The following is a 19,785-nucleotide window of genomic DNA, read 5'->3' on the forward strand; positions in this document are numbered from 1 at the left end:
TGACAAAAAATTATTGAAGAGAGTAAAATTCGATTCGGTTTTGTAGAAGAGATTGATTTTTTTTTGGTTGAATGTTAAAAGTTTTGATTCGACTATTTATAATTTCATAAACTTAAGTTGATTCGAAGAAATTTTAAATAAAATTTGAATTATAAAATAAAACTTAAATAACTCAAATAATTTTATTAGTGCATTATTTTTTAAGTTCCAGTTGATTCTCTTAATTATGCATGATATATGCATATTAAATATGAAGATATATATATATATGTAATTATAGAAAATCATTTAAATCAAATTCAATTAGTATCATAATATTATAAATATTCATAATTAAATTTGAATAACTTAAAAATAATTTCATAAACTCGATTTAACTTTAAAAAATTTTCAAAAAAATTTAAGTTACAAAATATAATTCGTTAATTCAAAATTTTGAATGACATGATTCGGTTCGATCGAACAGTGATCTTATACCCCACCGGCCACCACACCGTCCAAGCCTTTGATCATCTAACCCTAACCCAACAACACATTTGACTACACCCCAAGATCACAAAAACAATCCAAGTACGCCCCAGATCTAAACCCATAAACCACCTCTCCCTCTACCCTTTTCTCTTCCTTCCAAACCCTTAACCAAAACCTATCTTCTTACAGGAGAAGCAGCTCACTTCCATGAATTACCAATGAATAACGTATCATCTAAACTCACATGGAAGAGTGGATAGAAGATAGATAAGCTTGATTCAGCTTAAAATTTGGTGGCAAATACTTCAAACCACTTCTCTTTCCCTTTTTTTGCTGAAACCTGTAGATATTCAAAGCAGTCTGCAAACAAAAATAGCAACTTTATAGTCTTTTTTCTCTTCTGATCTATCAGAATTCAGTTGATTCTTCTACTTCGTAGATGATTGTTGATGATATTAGGTTTGAATTTTGAAGGGGAAGAGCAAAAATGGATCCAATAACAGCTCATGGTCGTCACCTCCCTCCTTTACTCGCTAGAGATCTTCATCTAAACCCCCACCATCAATTTCAACACCACCACCAACAGCAGCAGCAAAATTCCAAAGACGAGCAAAATCGTGGCCAGAAACGAGATCGAGAAGAAACAGCCACCACCACCACGACTGACACGGGAGGAGGGAAAGAGTTAGCCTTATCCGAAGGCGAAAACACGAGAAGACCGCGCGGCAGGCCTGCTGGTTCCAAGACCAAGCCTAAGCCACCGATCATCATAACCCGAGATAGCGCCAATGCTCTCCGGTCCCACGTTATGGAAATCGCCACCGGCTGTGATATTATGGAAAGTGTTTCGACTTTCGCCAGGCGAAAACAAAGAGGGGTTTGCATTTTGAGCGGGGGCGGAACCGTAATGAATGTAACCTTGAGGCAACCCGGAGCTCCTGGTGCAGTCGTGAATTTACAAGGAAGGTTCGAAATTTTATCACTTTCTGGGTCGTTTTTGCCTCCTCCGGCACCGGCGGCTGCATCGAAATTGGCCATATATTTAGCTGGCGGTCAAGGTCAAGTAGTAGGAGGAACCGCGGTGGGACCACTTATTGCTTCGGGTCCGGTGTTGGTTATGGCAGCTTCTTTTGGTAATGCGGCGTATGAAAGGCTTCCATTGGAAGAAGAAGAAGAAAAATCAGTGGAGCCCCCGATTCCCGGTAGCGGAACCTTAGGGTCACCGGGAACCATGGCTACTCAACAACAACAACAACAACAGCAACTATTGCAAGATCCCAATGGATCTTTTGCTCAAGGATTGCCACCAAATCTTCTAAATTCAATCCAAATGCCAGCCGATGCCTACTGGGGCACAGGTCATCCACCTTATTAATAAAAACACAGAAAATTCCCTGCCTTCCTTTCTTTTTCTCTTCCTTCATTTTCATTTTTCACTTCTTGTTAGTTTATTCCTCTTCCTTTTTTATAAAATAGTTTGATGTTTTAAGTTTGATCATCATGGCTTTGATTTGTAGAAGGATATGTACAAATTTCCTGGAATATTTCTCCCTGGTGTGGGTTTTTTTCCAGTTGTATTTTCATAAAAAGGTAGCCTTTTACTCAGCCGTGCTCATTATAGTAGCTTAAATGATTAAGAAGGACAAGAAGCGTGCAAGTCATTTCTCTATGTTGGAAGAAAAGCAAGGGAGATGGGAATGGGAGGTTATGGGCTTAGTGTTTTGTTGTCTTTCGCTGTATGTTTTTTTTTTCTTGCTTTGATAATGCTATAGGTTTCATTGTGGAATCAGCCTGTTCGGTTACACGTGCGCTGCTCTGCAAGATAAAGAAGAAAGCTCCTTTCCGAGGCAACCATTTCCATTTCCTTGTATAATTCCCATGTAAAAATGCCAAGCAAAGCAAACCACAACAACACCAGTAACAAGCACTACAAACTGGCTCTGAATCTGATCCTCATGCGTTAAGGTTTCATCTTTCTCGGGAAAAATAAAAACTGTCACTGCCATTATACGTGTAAGATGACATGGATTGAATCAATTAGAGGAGGTAAGTTCAGTTTTTTTTTATGGTTCATCCATAGTAAAATTTTAGGGTTTATATTTTAAGGTTTTAAACTCATCGATGTCTCAAAAAAGTTTCCTTTATAATTAGTTTCTCTTAATTTTCATTGATCCTCCTTAGCAGTACATGCATAGCATGCAAATCCTCTTTTAGGTGGTTCTCACAATGAAAATAAACCCTAAATTTCTTTCTTTCATTTCATTTCTTTTGAAAACATTAACCTAATAAAATTTATTTTTGATTTATATGAAGGAAAAGCTGTTATTTCTAACCTATTCACAAGATTCATGTATATTTTGTGTATGAGGTTCCTCATGATTAACATGGATCCTTTGATTCCTTGAAGTACAACACACTTCAAGAATTATTACTATGTAAAATGTTAAGATTCCTTTGTTTTTCCCTTTTCCATTTCCTTTTCTGGTAGCCATCTCATGAAGTGAAACTGAAAGAGCAAAGCATATATAATTGCCACATTCTAGACTTATCAATTAACAGCCTCCATCCTTACCGGTCTGATACTATATATATATATATATATATATATATGTATGTATGTATGCCTATAATCTCATTGTACATGAAAGTTTGTCCCAACATTGTCCGCGAGCTTTTTTATAAATTTTTATTACATAATTTTTGGACTATAAATCTATTCAAGAGTTGGATTATCTTTTAAAATTTCTCAATTATGAGATATTTTCAATAACAAGTATATTATCCAAAATGGACGTGGATTAAGAAACAAGATAAATTACAAATTTTGTCACTGATTTTAAAAATGATGGGATGATATGATAATTTATATCAAAATGAAGTTATTTTAAATACATAAAAAGAATTAAATTTATATTCAAAACAACAATGTTTTAACTTTTAAATTCAAATATAAAAGTCATTTTTCATTTTTTTCTATCTCTCATTTCCTATCCCATTGTCTTAATCAACCTAGATGCCGGTCACTTTTGTGGCGATCGACTATAGAACCAACCGCCATTTTAATCATAATCGTTGATAACCGATGACTCCAGAAATTTTCATCAAACACATTTCGTTCTCCTAAACACAAATTTGATGTCCATTCAATCGAAAAATATCACAAAATCTACGAATTCAACATTGAACACTTTGATTTCTTTTTTTTATCTTTGTTGCCTACTATTGGACGAGATTCAAATCAAGATATGTTACTCCCTACCTCAGTAAGGGTCTTTCCACCATTGAGTTTGATAATTTTTGGCAAATGGGTCACCTTTACTCTTGTAGTAGACTCAATTTATCATTTTCACCCTTATCGTATTTTCACGTCAATTTAACCCTTGAAGTTGTTTAATTGAATCATTTTATACCCTACCCCTAACTTAAAACCCTAAACCATAACCCCACAACATCTAAACCCTAAACCTTGATCTCTAACTTAAAATCCTCAGTTTAGGGTTTTAAGTGAGGGATAAAGTATAGAACGATGTAATTGAGCAACTTCGAGTGCTAAATTGATGCAAAAATACGATAGGGGCGAAAATGATAAATTTGGTCTATTACAGGGTAAATGTGACCCTTCTGCCATAATTTTTTATTATTAGAGTAAATCAAAATTTTAAATTTACTTCATAGTTTATAAGTTTAACTCTTAACGTTTATAAAATATATATTAAACATTTTAAAATAAAATTAAAATAATATAATACAAAAATATTAAATATTAAATTCATTATCATATCAATTAAGGTTTAATATAATCCATGAAAAATATTAATATTATAACCAATCATCCTTAATTGTCTGCTTATCAAATTGACTATGGTTAACCAATTTACCCAATTATGAAATTGAGAGACTAAAAGGTCCGCAGTCTTTCCTCTAAACCCCTCCTATCTTCCTACAGATTTCCCTCTCCCTTGCTTCCGTAAACTTAACCCACCAATGGTTCTTGCTTTGATCTTTCATTAGCTCTCAATTGTGAAGGGTTCTTGCCTTGATCTTTCATTAGGTTTCAATTGTGAAGGGATCTTAGTATCTTACTATCACTAGACTCTCACTAATCAGTGCCAGAGGCCATTCCTCACTAAGACAAATCAACTAGTGTATCGTTTTCACCCCCATCGGATTATGTGGCCTGATAATCTACTAGTTCATCGGACTTAATGTGGAATAGCGCTGGCACTAAGACTCCGGCGCCTCCTCTTGGTGTTGTAAATCATTTGCCCAACTCAGTTTACTGCATTTGGCGAAGCTAGAGAGGGAAAATAAAGAATGAATAACGAGTAGTTTAATTCTAAAACACATAATCAATGAGTTCACCCTTCAACAAAATGAAAATTTGACTTAACAGCCAGCAAAATTTTTTGTCACCCCGACCTTTTCACCTGAAGGAACTTCAACGAATAGCCTAGAAATAAATAAATAATTTTACAAACCACCGTATATTTTTCCTGTGGATGCTCTCTCAGCGCTGAGAATATTACATTAATCTCTCAACCTCGTAGACTATACAGTGGCGAGATATGTTTTCTTTCCTAGCATCACTTTTAGAACATGTTACAAAATATCCCAAACTTTACCTCAATCACAACTCTATCCTTAACCGCCTCATTTCAGCTCGAAATACGGGGCTTGAATTCAGTGTTCGGCGAGCAAGACTTCTGATGTCCTCTCGAGAACAGTCCCTTGTTATGCGAACCAGCTCCCAGAGGGCACCTCCATTTATTATGTCCTTTGCATTTACTTCTGAAATTTCAAAAAAGTTGAAAAATAAAGGTCCTTCAGGGAATCCGTAATGTGTTCGACGCTTCACTGAATTTTTGTTGATGGAGAATTCAACTTACCATGCTGTGCCAAATGACACAGTGCGAGCTCAATGTGTCACCTAATAGGTGCAGCATCGTTGGTAGCATTTTGCACAATCCATGGAAGTGCAGCTTCATCAATAAGAAGTGATTTCTGTTAGATTTGGCTTGAAATTAAGTTGGTAAGTTGGAAATTTCATCTTGGTTGGTGGCCAACTTATTAGAAATTTCATCTTGATTGGTGGCCAACTTATTAGAAATTTCATCTTAGTTGGTGGCCAAATTTTGAACATGGGAATTTCATATTTGGTGGCTAACTTGTATACATTGGAAAATTCTTTGGTAGGTGGCCAACTTATTTTTCATGTTTAATCCCTAAAATATTAGGTTATTTATAAGTTTAGTCCTTAAAACTCAACTATAAATAGGTCTAAGTATTTCATTAGAAATCATCCCAAAACAAGTTCTCTCTTCCTCTTGTATTTTTCATTCTCCCACTTTAGGAATTATAAAGAATTCCATTTGTTGTAATATTAGTGATATAGTGAAGTTATCATCCGGTGTGGTGCCCGAGGAGTAGACGATATTCTCGTCAAACCTCGTAAATTTGGTGTGTTCTCTCCTTTATTGTTTTTTATTCGGTTTTTTCATTGTGTTTCAACATTCAATAGTTTGACAGGTTTATCCGTTGTGCAACCTTTGGTGGTTTTGATCATGACATTTTAGGTCAATTTTGAAACTACGTTCGTGTGGGAAATAACCCGATTTCCCCAACAATTGGCATCAGAGCTTCGGTTGAGGTTATCCTGGTGGTTCCGTTGCTGAAAAGATACAGTTCGTGCTATTGAATATTGTTCGTTGAAATTAAAATGCCAAAATACGGATCAGTTGAGACATCAAGCTCTTCATCCGGACCAGTGAGGAGGAGGATGTCAAATGCAAATTTCTCGGTGAGTTTTTCAATAGATCTGGTCATTTTGGCATGTGGCAAGGCGAAGTGTTAGACGTTTTTATCCAACAAGGCCTAGACATCGCCATTGAGGAAGAAAAACCCGAATCTATGGAGGAGAAAGAATGGGGAACAATCAATCGTTTGGTGTGCAGCACGATTCGATCTGGTCTTTCTAGGGAGCAGAAGTATGGGTACAAGAACGAGATTTCTGCAAGTAAGATGTGGAAAGCATTGGAAGAAAAATTCCTAAAGAATAACTCTCAGAATCGTCTCCACATAAAGAAAATATTATTCAGATTTGATTATCAACCAGGCACCAGTATGAATGAACACATCACTGCGTTCAATGAGCTAGTGGCAGACTTATTGGGCATGGATGAAACCTTCAAAGATGAAGATTTGGCCTTGATGTTGTTGTCATCTCTTCCAGATGAATTTGAGCACCTTGAGACAACGTTACTTCATGGTAAGGATAATGTTACCCTTAAAGATGTAACTGCTGCTTTGTATAGTTATGAGCTCAGGAAAAAAACCAAGAAGGAGAGCAAGTACGAAGCAGCGGAGGCCATGGTGGCAAGAGGTCGCTCAAAAAGTCAAAAGCCAAAGTGGAGAGGGAGATCAAAGTCGAAGTCCAGACTAGGAAAAGATGAATGTGCCTTTTGTCATGAGAAAGGCCATTGGAAGAAAGATTGTCCGAAGCTGAAGAAGAAAGGAAAAGTTGCTCCAGATGCATGTGTTGCAGAGCATGATGTAAATGACTCTGATATATCATTGGTTGCTTCATCAACAACATTCCATTCAGATGAATGGATATTAGATTCGGTTACACCTATCATATGTCCCCTAATCGGGAGTGGTTCTCCGATTTAGTAGAACTAAATGCAGGATTTGTTTATATGGGCAATGACAATGCCTGTAAAACTGTTGGGATAGGTTCAATTCGATTGAAGAATCAAGATGGATCAACCAGAGTTCTGACGGATGTCCGATACGTGCCCAGTTTGAAGAAAAATCTCATCTCATTGGGAGCCTTAGAATCCAAAGGCTCAGCAATAACTATGAGAGATGGAGTTTTAAAAGTCACATATGGCGCACTTGTGATGATGAAGGGCATCAGGAAAAATAATTTGTATTACTATCAAGGTAGTACAATTATTGGAGCAGTTGCAGCAGCTTCCGGATGTGATGATTTGGACGCAACCCAGTTGTGGCATATGCGGTTGGGACATGCTCTGGAGGAAAATCCTTGCAAATTCTGGCAAAGAAATGATTGTTAAAGGTACAAAGGCTTGCAAATTGAACTTTTGCGAGCATTGTATTCTGGGAAAGCAGAAGAGAGTGAAGTTTGGCACCACTATACATAATACAAAAGGTATTGTGGATTATATTCACTCAGATGTATGGGGTCCTTCAAAGACATCGTCTTTGGGAGGAAACCATTATTTTGTAACTTTTGTATATGACTTTTCCAGAAGAGTTTGGGTGTATCCGATGAAGTCTAAAGATGAAGTTCTTCGAATTTTCCTGAAATGGAAAAATATGATTGAGAACCAGACTGGTAGAAATATCAAACGTCTTAGGATGGACAATGGAGGGGAATATAAAAGTGACCCATTCTTTGACGTTTTCCATGAGTATGATATTGTTCGACACTTCACTATTAGAAATACACCACAACAGAATGGGGTGACAGAGCGTATGAATCGAACATTATTGGAGAAAGTTCGATGTATGTTGTCTAATGATGGGTTAGGCAATGCATTTTGGGCTGAGGTTGTGACATATGTTGGACATCTCATCAATCGTCTGTCGTCATCAGCGATAGGAGGAAAAACACCATTTGAGGTTTGGTCTGGAAAACCTGCTACTGATTATGATTCCTTACATGTATTTGGATCCACTGCTTATTATCAAGTGAAGGAATCCAAGCTTGATCCGAGAATAAAGAAGGCTCTCTTTATGGGAATCACCCATGGAGTGAAGGGATTCTGCCTTTGGTGTTTAGACACCAAGAAAATAATTTATAGCAGAGATGTTACCTTTGATGAATCTGCCCTAGTAAAGAAGGTAACAAATGAAGCTGTCCAGACAAGTAGTACTCCGCAGTAGGTGGAGTATACTCCAAAACAGGTGGAGTTTCAGCAGACGATGATCCCAGAAGTTGATGCAACTGATTCTTCAACTCAAATAGAAGAATCATAAGATGAAGAGGTTCAAACCCAAGAACCATTGGAGACACCAGAACCACTTGCAATTACAAGGCCAATGAGAGAAATTCGTAGACCTGCTCGATTTGTTGATATGGTTGCCTATACTCTTCCAGTTGTTGATGATGATATCCCTATCACTTACCAAGAAGTAATACAAAACTTGGAAAGTGATAAGTGGAAAATTTTCATGGATGAAGAAATGCAATCTCTCCAAAAGAACAACACTTGGAAACTTGCTCAATTACCGAAAGGTAAAAGAGCAATTGGATGCAAGTGGGTATTTGCAAAGAAAGATGGATCTCATAGCAAGAAAGATGTTCGCTACAAGGCACGGTTGGTAGCTAAAGGCTACGCTCAAAAGGAGGGAATCGACTACAATGAAATATTTTTCCCCTGTTGTGAAGCATTCCTCCATTAGAATATTGTTGGTCTTGGTAGCACAGTTGAATTTGGAGCTAGCTCAACTTGATGTAAAGACGGCTTTCTTGCACGGTGATTTAGAAGAGGAGATCTATATGACTCAACCAGAAGGATACAAAGATGGTGGTCGTAAGAAATGGGTTTGTAAGCTGAACAAATCGCTATATGGATTGAAGCAATCTCCGAGGCAGTGGTACAAGCGATTTGATAGCTTTATGAGGAGGCAAAAGTACACTAGAAGCAAATATGATCATTGTGTGTATTTGCAAAAGCTCAAAGATGGATCTTTCATTTATCTTCTCTTGTACGTTGACGATATGTTGATCGCTTCGAAGAGTCAAAAGGAGATAGACAAATTAAAGGCTCAGTTGAATCAAGAGTTTGAGATGAAAGATCTAGGTGAAGCCAAGAAGATTCTTGGTATGGAGATAAGCAGAGATAGACAGAGATTGAAGCTTTGTTTAACACAAAAGCAATATCTGATAAAAGTATTACAATGTTTTGGCATGAATAAAAATACCAAACATATAAGTATCCCACTGGCTTCTCATTTGAAACTTAATTCTCAATTATCTCCTAAAACTAACGAAGAACGAGAGTATATGGCAAAAGTTTCATATGCTAATGCAGTTGGGAGCTTGATGTATGCAATGGTGTGTACGTGTCCTGACATTTCACAAGCAGTTGGAGTTGTGAGCAGGTTCATGCATGATCCTGGAGAAGGACATTGGCAAGCTGTGAAATGGATTCTACGGTATCTCCAACAAACCGTGGATGTTGGTTTAGTTTTTGAACAGGATGAAGCACTTGGTCAGTGTGTGGTTGGATATGTTGATTCCGATTATGCTGGTGATTTGGATAAGCGTCGATCAACTACTGGGTATTTGTTTACTCTTGCTAAAGCCCCAGTAAGTTGGAAGTCTACATTGCAATCTACGGTGGCCTTGTCTACTACAGAGGCAGAATACATGGCAGTTTTAGAGGCTGTAAAGGAAGCAATTTGGCTTAACATGTTGATGGAAGACTTGGGAGTTGTTCAAACTTCAAAGTCACATTAGTCTCTATTGTGACAATCATAGCGCTATTCACTTAGCGAAAAATCAAGTCTACCATTCAAGGATTAAGCATATCAACGTGAGGTATCACTTTGTGCGGGAGATCTTTGAAGAAGGAAAGATTCTACTTCAGAAAATTGCGACATCAAAAAATCCTGAAGATATGATGACCAAGGTGGTAACAGTAATCAAGTTCAATCATTTTTTGAACTTGATTAACATCCTGAAAGTATGAACACCTTCGGGTGTGTGGCACTTGTGAGCGCAATTAGATGCACTAAAAATTTGGGGATTTGAAGAAGTTGAGTAGGCTTGGTAATTTCAAGCCAAGGTGGAGATTTGTTAGATTTGGCTTGAAATTAAGTTGGCAAGTTGGAAATTTCATCTTGGTTGGTGGCCAAATTTTGAACATGGGAATTTCATATTTGGTGGCTAACTTGTACACATTGGAAAATTCTTTGGTAGGTGGACAACTTATTTTCATGTTTAATCCCTAAAATATTAGGTTATTTATAAGTTTAGTCCTTAAAACTCAACTATAAATAGGTCTAAGTATTTCATTAGAAATCATCCCAAAACAAGTTATGTCTTCTTCTTGTATTTTTCATTCTCCCACTTTGGGAATTCTAAAGAATTTCATTTGTTGTAATATTGGCGATATAGTGAAGTTATCATCCGATGTGGTACCCGATGAGTAGACGATATTCTCATCGAACCTCGTAAATTTGGTGTGTTCTCTCCTTATTGTTTTTTATTCGGTTTTTCCATTGTGTTTCAATATTCAATAGTTTGACAGATTTATCCGCTGTGCAACCTTTGGTGGTTTTGATCTTGACATTTTAGGTCAATTTTGAAACTACGTTCGTGTGTGAAATAACCCGATTTCCCCAACAATTTCCCACTTCTTATACCTAAAGTAGCACAAGAGCTATGTTGAGATCATTTCGTGCCAGTTGTTATCAAGCTAAATTACAGGCGTTTTGAAAGAAATTACACAGCTATGGAGAAAGATAACTAAAACTTCACAGCAGTCGACAATCAACAATGGCATGCAACAGATCGAAGACTTACCATTACTAGATGCACGGGATTCACATTTTGCAAAGTTGGCAATTCCACGTGCAACTTGGGAAAGAACATCTGGATGTCCGCATCTCACCATTCCCAGCAATGCCTTAATTCCACCTTGAGACCTCAGCATTGCTTGCAGTTTATCTGGAAGAAGCATGAGCATGTGTGAAGAAGAAAGAACGGCATAATTCAGACATAACCAAAGGCAGATTTAAGTTCAACAGCAACCACAAGAATTACGAGAATTTATCCCAGAAGCCTAAATGGAAAAGCCAAAGGTGCGACATACCCGGGGAGATGAATTATATAAAAATAGCAATTCACATTATACTGAAGATGGGATAATAAAACCCTATAACGTAAGAACCAAAAGCTTACAAGTAAAAGAGGTGGTACAAGGATAAAGTAAGATACCATTCCCACACAGGTTATCTATAGCTCCAGCAACCATGCGTAGAGTCTGGGGATCCTCGGCATCAGATGCTGTAATAGACAATAAACTGATTCCCCCTTGAAGCATTATCAGTTCTTGATTGGCTTCTGCTTTGCGTAAAAGGAAACAGTAAACCAATGTAGTCAGAATGATAAGACTTATGTACTAAAAATGATAAGGATATTTATAGAAATATTTTACCGTTCATTGCGAGATTGGCAATTGCACCAGCTGCTACTCTGAGAACAGTTTCATCCTCGTAGCTTCTTAGAAGCGTTAGCAAGGAAGTAAGACCACTGGCTTCAATAATCCTTTCCTAGTTTGCTCCTGAAAAGTAAATGGAAAGTGCACCTCATTACTCACAATAACTGGATTTCTTTGAAAGATTTATCTTTTTATAACAGGGGTAAAGAAGAAACCTCTTCATACCAAAAGGGGTGGGAACTTAGCTTGGCCAACCAACATAAGTTGCTAAAGCAACAAACAAGGTGCACAAAATGGTCCAATACTGATTTTATTGCTCACATTTCATTATTTTATACCCAAAAGCACTCCTTAATACAAGTATAAGCAAATAACACGCAAGGTCTACTAGCAATTTTTCCAAAAGACAAGACACTTCAAGTAATGAAATGAGAAGCCAAATCTTTTGCTCACCTTCCGCTGCTAGGTTGGCCACTACCTTTACAGCATGAATGCGTACATTTGCATCTTCTGACTTAAGCAAATCCAAGACCTTTTGCACTCCAACTGGTAAATTGATAAAAAGCAATAAGAAATTCATGGACAAAAAACCCTTTACGTGATATCAGAGTGGGGGGGTGGACATTTTATCACCTTGATCGAACAATGCAGAAACTGGTTTCTTATGTCCATTATCACTAACTTGAGACATTGTCTAAACCAGAATAAGCATTTCCAGGTACACTTCTTGAAAGACACCTTCTCATCTATATATGTAAAATAAAAAATGAGATCAGCATATATGTATGCTTGAGTTTGAATGCCAAGGATGGACAAGAATGCTAAGGGGCTGTTTGTTTACTTCATAATGATTAAGTGCTGAATGATTCAAATGTTGAATGATTCAGAGGCTCTGTGTGAATTAGCTCTGAATGTGACATGTTGTTTGATAATAGCTCTGAATCATTTAGAATGTACTTCTGTGTTGAATCATTCAGCATTGTTTTGCTGAATCAGTCAGCACTGAATCATTCAAAAGTGAGAAACAAACGCGCTGAATGCTGAACGATTCAGCATGCAGCACTGAATGATTCCATTCAGAGCCAAACAAACAGCCCCTAAGTCTCACAGATAATAGTAAATACACTAGCACGTGAAGGGAAAAAACCATCAAACAGATGCACGCTTCAGTCTTTCTAAGCTAAGTTCAATATAAGCGGTAAATTTGTACAAGTATAGGGAGCTCTTTTTTATAAGATCCCATTTTTGACATTGTGACCAGATAATGGACCATAATGTTGATAAGAGATGTCAACCATGGAAAGCTCAAATACTCTACAAGTTTGAATTACAAACATCGGAGTGTCACTTATTAAGAAAGAGAATTCAACAATGGCAAGAAAAGAAAGCTTAACGGCTATGAATCAAATACCTGGTCAGCTTCAAAAGTCAGTTGTAACATCTGACTTCGTAGTACTACAATTTCTTCTTCAAGCTTCCTTTTTTGAAGAACCTCATCTCCAGAGCTATCTGGAGCTTTAAGATTTCAGCATCTACACCTGCCTAAAACACGAAATTATTCCTCATATAGCCAGTATTAATAGAAGTTCATAACTTCATATAAATTTATTTGTTATTCGCATAAGAAGTATACCCCTGCATCTGTGCACTGCCCTAATTGACTCTTAAGTTTATCAACCTCCTTTTCAGCTTCCTTTCTCGTATGAGTTTCTTTCTCTAGCAGTTTTTTCACTTCAGCAATGTCCTCGGCAATTGAGGAACCAGGCCCCTGAAAATTACGATGAAGAGAAAATATGTTAATTAAAGAGAAACACTAGATGGCCCAAAGTCAGATGTACCCATTTCATACAAAGACCATTATGCTTTCATCATCATGCAACTAATATTTGTACACCAATATCAAAAACAGTCTTCTACCACTACACTGAATGCCAGCCAAATGAGTCCACAACAAGAGATAAATATGTATTTCAGATATTGACAGGACATAATAAGATAAATTCAATTAATCACTTTTCCAATAAACTCATCAAAAAGAAAAAACTTTGAAGTTGTATGAAAATTTCTTTTAGAGATAATCAGACAAAATACGAGACAAAAATCTGACTGATGGATGAAACTTTAAGCTACATACCCCAGAAAATTGGAAAAGACATGGCTCAACATTGGGCATGCTACTAGTATCTAAAGTGAAACTTAAACACAAGTAAAAATGTAATGGCCAGGTTGGGAAAATGTGCACAATTCCTTGATGATGTTATTGAAAAGAAACTGCATAATGTCATAATGCATTGAAAGAGAGTACCAACTGGCTAGCCATGAAGTCACATGATGAACTTAACATGAAACATATATGGTTTTCAATGCGTAGTACCTCTCCATTACATTTATCCTTCATTAAGCCATCACACCCACGCTTCCGTTGATTTTCTATCATCTTTTCCTCCGGTATCTTAACTGATTCCATATATTCCATCTGGCACTTCAGCCGTTTCTTCTGTAAACGGAGCACGCGAGATGTTCAACATCAATACTCTCAGGCAAGTAATGTGTTCAGGAATAATTGAAAATAGAAAACCATGAGGTTAAAGAATCACCAATCTGAGAGGATAACTAACCTCTAAGGCGTCTGAAATTTCTCTCAGCCTCAGAGACGCAGTTTTCGGCTTCTAAGTTTATTCTTTCAACTTCATCATCAAAAGCTTTCTGTTGCCTTTCATTTTCTGCAATTAGCTTGTCCGTCTGTATTTCAAACTTTCTAGCCAAACTTTTATAATCAAACTCTTCCTTTATTTTCAACATATTTTCCACCTTCATTGCCTGTATGACATGGAGTTAGCAAAATACCATTAAAAGCATATTCCTTCCAGATATATTAGAAACATTGTTACACGAGACATGACGAAATGAAAAGATAAAATTCTATGAAATGAAATTGTGATAGTTGATCAAGAAAGAAAGCCAAGTGCCTTCACTTTATAATCAGTGTGTTGTTTAATAGCAGATATTAAATATAGTAAAGGTATAGTATAATTTGAGAGCTTTTTGATATAAGAACTCACCCTTTGGCCAAACAATATCGTACTTGCAGTCTCTCCTCGATGTCATGGGGAGGAAACGATGGTCACAATTAATGAGGTTCGGGCAGTTCCTGTGATACAAAGAATCCATCCCATAATAACTCCGAGAAACTTACCAACTAGCTAGATATAAAAAATCCAAAATAAAAGAATAGATCGTAAACATCTTCCCCAAAAAAGCTTTTAGTGAGGTTAAAATTAAGCCCAAGCACATGCTCACTTAAATGACATAAAAGACAACTTACCTCCAAATGAATCTCTGAGCAGCCTCGTAAGTTTTGAATCACGAATGGGCACATGAGCACTATTCTCAGCTAAAGCATTAATACACTTTCCCAAAGTACTCAGTGACAAGTTAATACACTTAGCTTCCTCCAACATGTGACCCTCGCTTCCTGCCAAAAACGAAATGAATGGAACTCATCATCTACCATCGGGATTGAACTCATAAGTAAACCCAGCACCAGCATTTGAGAAAGTATAAAGCTTTATAAAGGTATTATGGGAAATAAAAATTTAGTTGCCCAAGACATGAGATGCAATGCGAACAAATTTTAGGTGGTGAAAAAAAATGCTCCCTAACATGCAGTGTGCATTTGTCTTGACACTGGAGAGCAAAAAAGGCCATGGAATGCACCTGACTTTTGGACGCGCTCTGAGCCTGCCAAATCTATCAAAACCAGTTTGCTTTTCCGGACAAGAGGCTTTGGAGAAGACTTGTCTGTTGGAATGGAAACTTCTTCTCCTAAGACTGACCTCTTAATATGTACCTGCACTAACATGGTTGAATATATATTATTTCACAAAAAGGACAACAGCATAAACGACTAAAGGTAGCTAACAAAAATTTAGTCACCATCAAAATAGCATGACTGCGGGAAGATTCAGTATTCAACTTCGTATTTGCAGCAATTCGATGAGCTTCCCCTAACTTCAATAGCTCCAAAACACTCTGATCATCCCTGATTTCTACATGAGTTGCCCCTGGCAATGAAACGTCTCCAGTTCTGGGATCTTCCACAATGGAAATATTATCATTCGCTGGATCAAGGAGATCCTGGATGGTCTCCATGTAAAGCTACAAGGAAACATTAAAATAAACTAGTAAAAGTTCTTACCAAGAATGCAGGAGCTCAAAAGGAATAGCAACTTAAAGTTTAATAAAAATGTCAGACAGCACATAAACTTAAGGGAACAAGAAGCATTTTCTACAAAATAGCACAATTAAACATACATGATGCCATCAAAGAAATTACACTCAATCAATTGGTAGAATTGAGGCATCAACCATTTATAGAATAAAATTCATAAGAAACATAGAATCTGTTTCTGGAGAAACATTAGCTAAAATTTCCTCCATTGAGCGGACCATTATTCCACGAGCGGAGGTATCTTCCTCACCCAATTGTCCAAAAGTAAAAGTTTTGCCAGTTCCAGTCTGGCCATACGCCATAACTGTACCATTATAACCATCCAGAACACTCTGCAGAAAGCCAGAAACCCAAGCAACATGGATAAAATGTCTTGTAACTTGTAAGATTAAATAAGCTATATCCATATAAGCACTTCTTGCTCGTTAAGGCTAATGACAAAAATGATTTAGGGAAAACATTTGAAATGAGACAGACCTCCACAACAGGCTTAGCAACAACTTCGTAGACACGTTTTTGAGAGGCAAATTCCGTAAGCACTTCATCAAACTCGTATGTTTCTGATACTCCAAATAATAATATCGAGGCCGCGTGTATTTTCGTTGCACCAATTATTCTTGGTTACTTCATTGCAACCAAAGTCACCCGCATGTGGTTTCATGATTTCGTTTTTACTTTGAATAACTTTGGTTAACGAGTTTCTTTCTCTCTCTATATATAAAGAATAGTATTTTGTTAAACAATATGAATCTATTTTAGTTTTTTTATAGATTTAAAATCGTTTGATGAGTAAAAATAGATAATTAAGATTAACAGTAGAAAATGAGAAGATATTCATTGAAAAAAATAAATAATGAGTCAATCTCAACTATCTATTTTCATTCATGCAACGATCTTAAATCTGTGTAAAACTAAAGAGTTTTACATTGTGTAAATGAATCCTAACCCTATATATATATATATATATATATATATATATTTAAAATTAAATTTAAAACTTGATAAAACTTATCAAATAGTCTTAATAATTAAAGATAATATTATTTTCTATAGAGATTTTGAGTTTAAGAAGCTACATCTATAAAGATATATGTTATCAATAATTAAAAAAATTACTTAAGCTCAAATATCCAACTCATAATTTTTTATTTTTTCAGAAAATATATGAGTTTTTGTATGCATCGACAGATTGATAAGTTGGATATTACAGGTCGAATATTTTTTAATACACTAGTAGAGCCATGGGGCTACTGGAATACATTTGTTAGGTCCCGGGCTTAATGCTGGAAATTCATGCTTAATGCAAATTTTTTCCCCTTGTTTTTAGTGGTTCTTTTTCAAGGTTTTACCTTGACTTTTAATGCAAAGCTCTTTGAGTCTATTGACAGCCTATTTAAAGAACAAAAGACTTAATCAACAATCAGTTGGTCTAGTGGGATGAGACATTAAGTTCCTTAAACAAAGTCAGGATTCGAATCCTGACGTTTGCGAATGAAGCAAACTGAGTTAGGAGGGTCGCTCTCGCCTCTGTAGTACTCGATCTGAATTAATCGACTAATAAATCAGATATCAATGATTAATTTAAAAAAACGAAAGACCTAAGCCCATTGCCCATGTATTTGCTAGGCTTACTTGTCAATGGGCTTGGAACAACTTTTATATGTCTCGGATACTACTATATATCCATTAATTGTAATCAATATGCTCTGTTAATAAAGTACTTAGGACTAAATCTTTAAAGTTTATTTCATAACATAAACATGAAATATCAAGCTCATTGGTTGGCCCTTCCCCTGCCTAAAGTAAGGAAACCGACACTATATAGGATAATTATTTACTATCAAACTAATAAAATGATTATATCAACTCATTAAATGACCCCAGAGATAAAATAAAAGATCATTGTCCTTAAAAATATTAGATTTGAATAATTATATCTGTAAAATGTACTTACATTGTTATTAAGTTAAGAAAATTCTGAACGTATAATACCTTATAATCACCTCATATTATATTATTTCTTATTCTTAGAATAATCGAATTAAATAAATCTACACAAAAAGTATCCATACATTTAATTATTCATTCAAGAGTGCCCAACAAATTAAAGACGTAAAAATAACATACATACAGCTGCTAAACTCTATGTTGTACACCATCATTCATATACCCATTAAAGCTCCAAAATCAAAGATAAACAACAAATAACCAAAGAAACATCTCCCCCTCTAATTCTTCCTCTCTCTTTCTCTGTATGTATAAATTAAAGGTGGTATTTTCATGGTTCTCAGATCTGATTCTGGGTATTAGACAACTTCTTTTGTAGCTGAGCCAATAGTGTTTGGTTCTCCTGGTGAAGGAAAAATGCTTTCTTTCTCAGCCTCTCGTTTTCTTCTATGATGATTTGATTCTCCACGTATAGTTTCAAGTTCTTCGTTTGCATATCTGTTTTAATGCTGACCACCGTCTTCTTTGTCCCCTCTCCTTTCCTTAATCTTCTCAACCTGTACATACAACACAGCGTCCTTGTTACAAACCAGACACGGACAACAGAACAACGAAAAAGACGAGGAATCTTTAATTAACCTGTCGAGTCTTCGAACACGAACATTATGTCGTGGCTTGCACACACGTTCAGAAGAGTTAACCCACATGTTTTAAGATCGAAACGGGAAAAAAAGAGAAACTTTTGTTCTATGAAAAAACTTGGATAAAAGAGAGAGCTAGGAATAGGAAGAGATGATTGTTGTGTGTGCACCAACTGGGGTGAAAACACAAGAATTATATAGCTGGGAAATTGTATTTTCATCTGAAAACAAAAATGAAAAAGGAAATAGAGAGAGAGAGAGAGAGGCTTTTGATAGTAATGATGGCACAAAGACTCATGATTACTTAGGAGCAGCAATGGAAGAAAGAATGCAAGGGTTTCTTTCTTCTGCGTTGTCTTTATGGAGTGGCAGCACTATTATTAATAAATATGATCGAGTATGTGAAAGACTTGATGCAAAGAGTGTTGGGCACACAGAAAATGACTATTCCTTCTCCATCTTCCTTCACTTTTTTGAATTTTAGAACTTTCTCCTTCAGTTCACCATGCATACCCAGATTTCGATGTGTGTGATTCGCTGTATTCAAACGATTCGGTACAAGTTGTCGACGTTATCATTGCAGTAGAAGATTAACTTGACTCTTATCAATTGGGTATGATTACTTTTAAAAAAAATATTATTGATGTTTAACCCTAAATCAATAAGATTACCTCTCTGTTGTTGTTATTAGAATATTTGATTGATATTTACGAGTAAAAAAAGAAAGAAAAGGAAAAGTTTATGTAACACGGAATTCAGAGGGGAAAAAAACTTTTGATACCTAAATATAATTTTGTCAAATGTTAGTAATATATTAGGGTTTGGAGTATTATAATTTTGGTTTGGAATTTTTGTGGTGTTTGAGTTTGAATAATTAATATATTTATTATATTTCAAAACTCTATAAATTTAATATATAAATTATTATTTCATGCATTGATAATATAAAAACTATCCCACAAGCTTGATTAACTCAATTAACTTCAACTCAATTTGAACAAAATTTTACTCGTCACCTATCTTCCTTTCATATATGAATGAGCAGATTTATTTGACAATAATTAAAATATCATGTGTGGTTAGTCAAAACCATAATTATACGTAGGGGGACCAAGAAATCCTAATGCACCCTTTACTTAAGTACAATATAAATATATTTTTATACTTATCTCTCGAAATAGTATCTCATTCTATTCAAACTACCATAAGCTATCCCTTCTTATTCAAGCTATCAGCCTACATAACACTAAAATTTTAGATTTTAATTATCAAGTTCGTTATGGGTGTTGACTGGCGGGCAAAG

The 19,785-nt window shown here is 36.0% G+C and overlaps 2 protein-coding genes and 1 pseudogene across 2 annotated transcripts; 1 reads left to right on the forward strand and 2 right to left on the reverse strand.

Moving 5' to 3' along the window:
• The first annotated feature begins 582 nt into the window (after nt 1–582).
• On the forward strand, nt 583–2,524 carry LOC120136271 (AT-hook motif nuclear-localized protein 22-like). The gene has a single exon (XM_039152359.1). The coding sequence runs from the start codon at nt 959–961 to the stop codon at nt 1,844–1,846; it is 888 nt and encodes a 295-aa protein (XP_039008290.1). The 5' UTR covers nt 583–958; the 3' UTR covers nt 1,847–2,524.
• A 2,527-nt stretch (nt 2,525–5,051) lies between these two features.
• LOC120135926 lies at nt 5,052–16,555 on the reverse strand (annotated as a pseudogene).
• Nucleotides 16,556–17,946: 1,391 nt separating this feature from the next.
• LOC120136272 (protein LITTLE ZIPPER 3-like) lies at nt 17,947–18,970 on the reverse strand. Its single transcript, XM_039152360.1, has 2 exons — nt 18,481–18,970; nt 17,947–18,398 (listed from the first exon to the last, which is right to left on the reverse strand). The coding sequence occupies exons 1-2, from the start codon at nt 18,546–18,548 to the stop codon at nt 18,182–18,184; spliced, it is 285 nt and encodes a 94-aa protein (XP_039008291.1). The 5' UTR covers nt 18,549–18,970; the 3' UTR covers nt 17,947–18,181.
• Between the last annotated feature and the right edge of the window lie 815 nt (nt 18,971–19,785).

This window comes from Hibiscus syriacus, unplaced genomic scaffold, assembly GCF_006381635.1.
Source record: "Hibiscus syriacus cultivar Baekdansim isolate YM2019G1 unplaced genomic scaffold, ASM638163v2 tig00110621_pilon, whole genome shotgun sequence".
NCBI lineage: Eukaryota > Viridiplantae > Streptophyta > Magnoliopsida > Malvales > Malvaceae > Hibiscus > Hibiscus syriacus.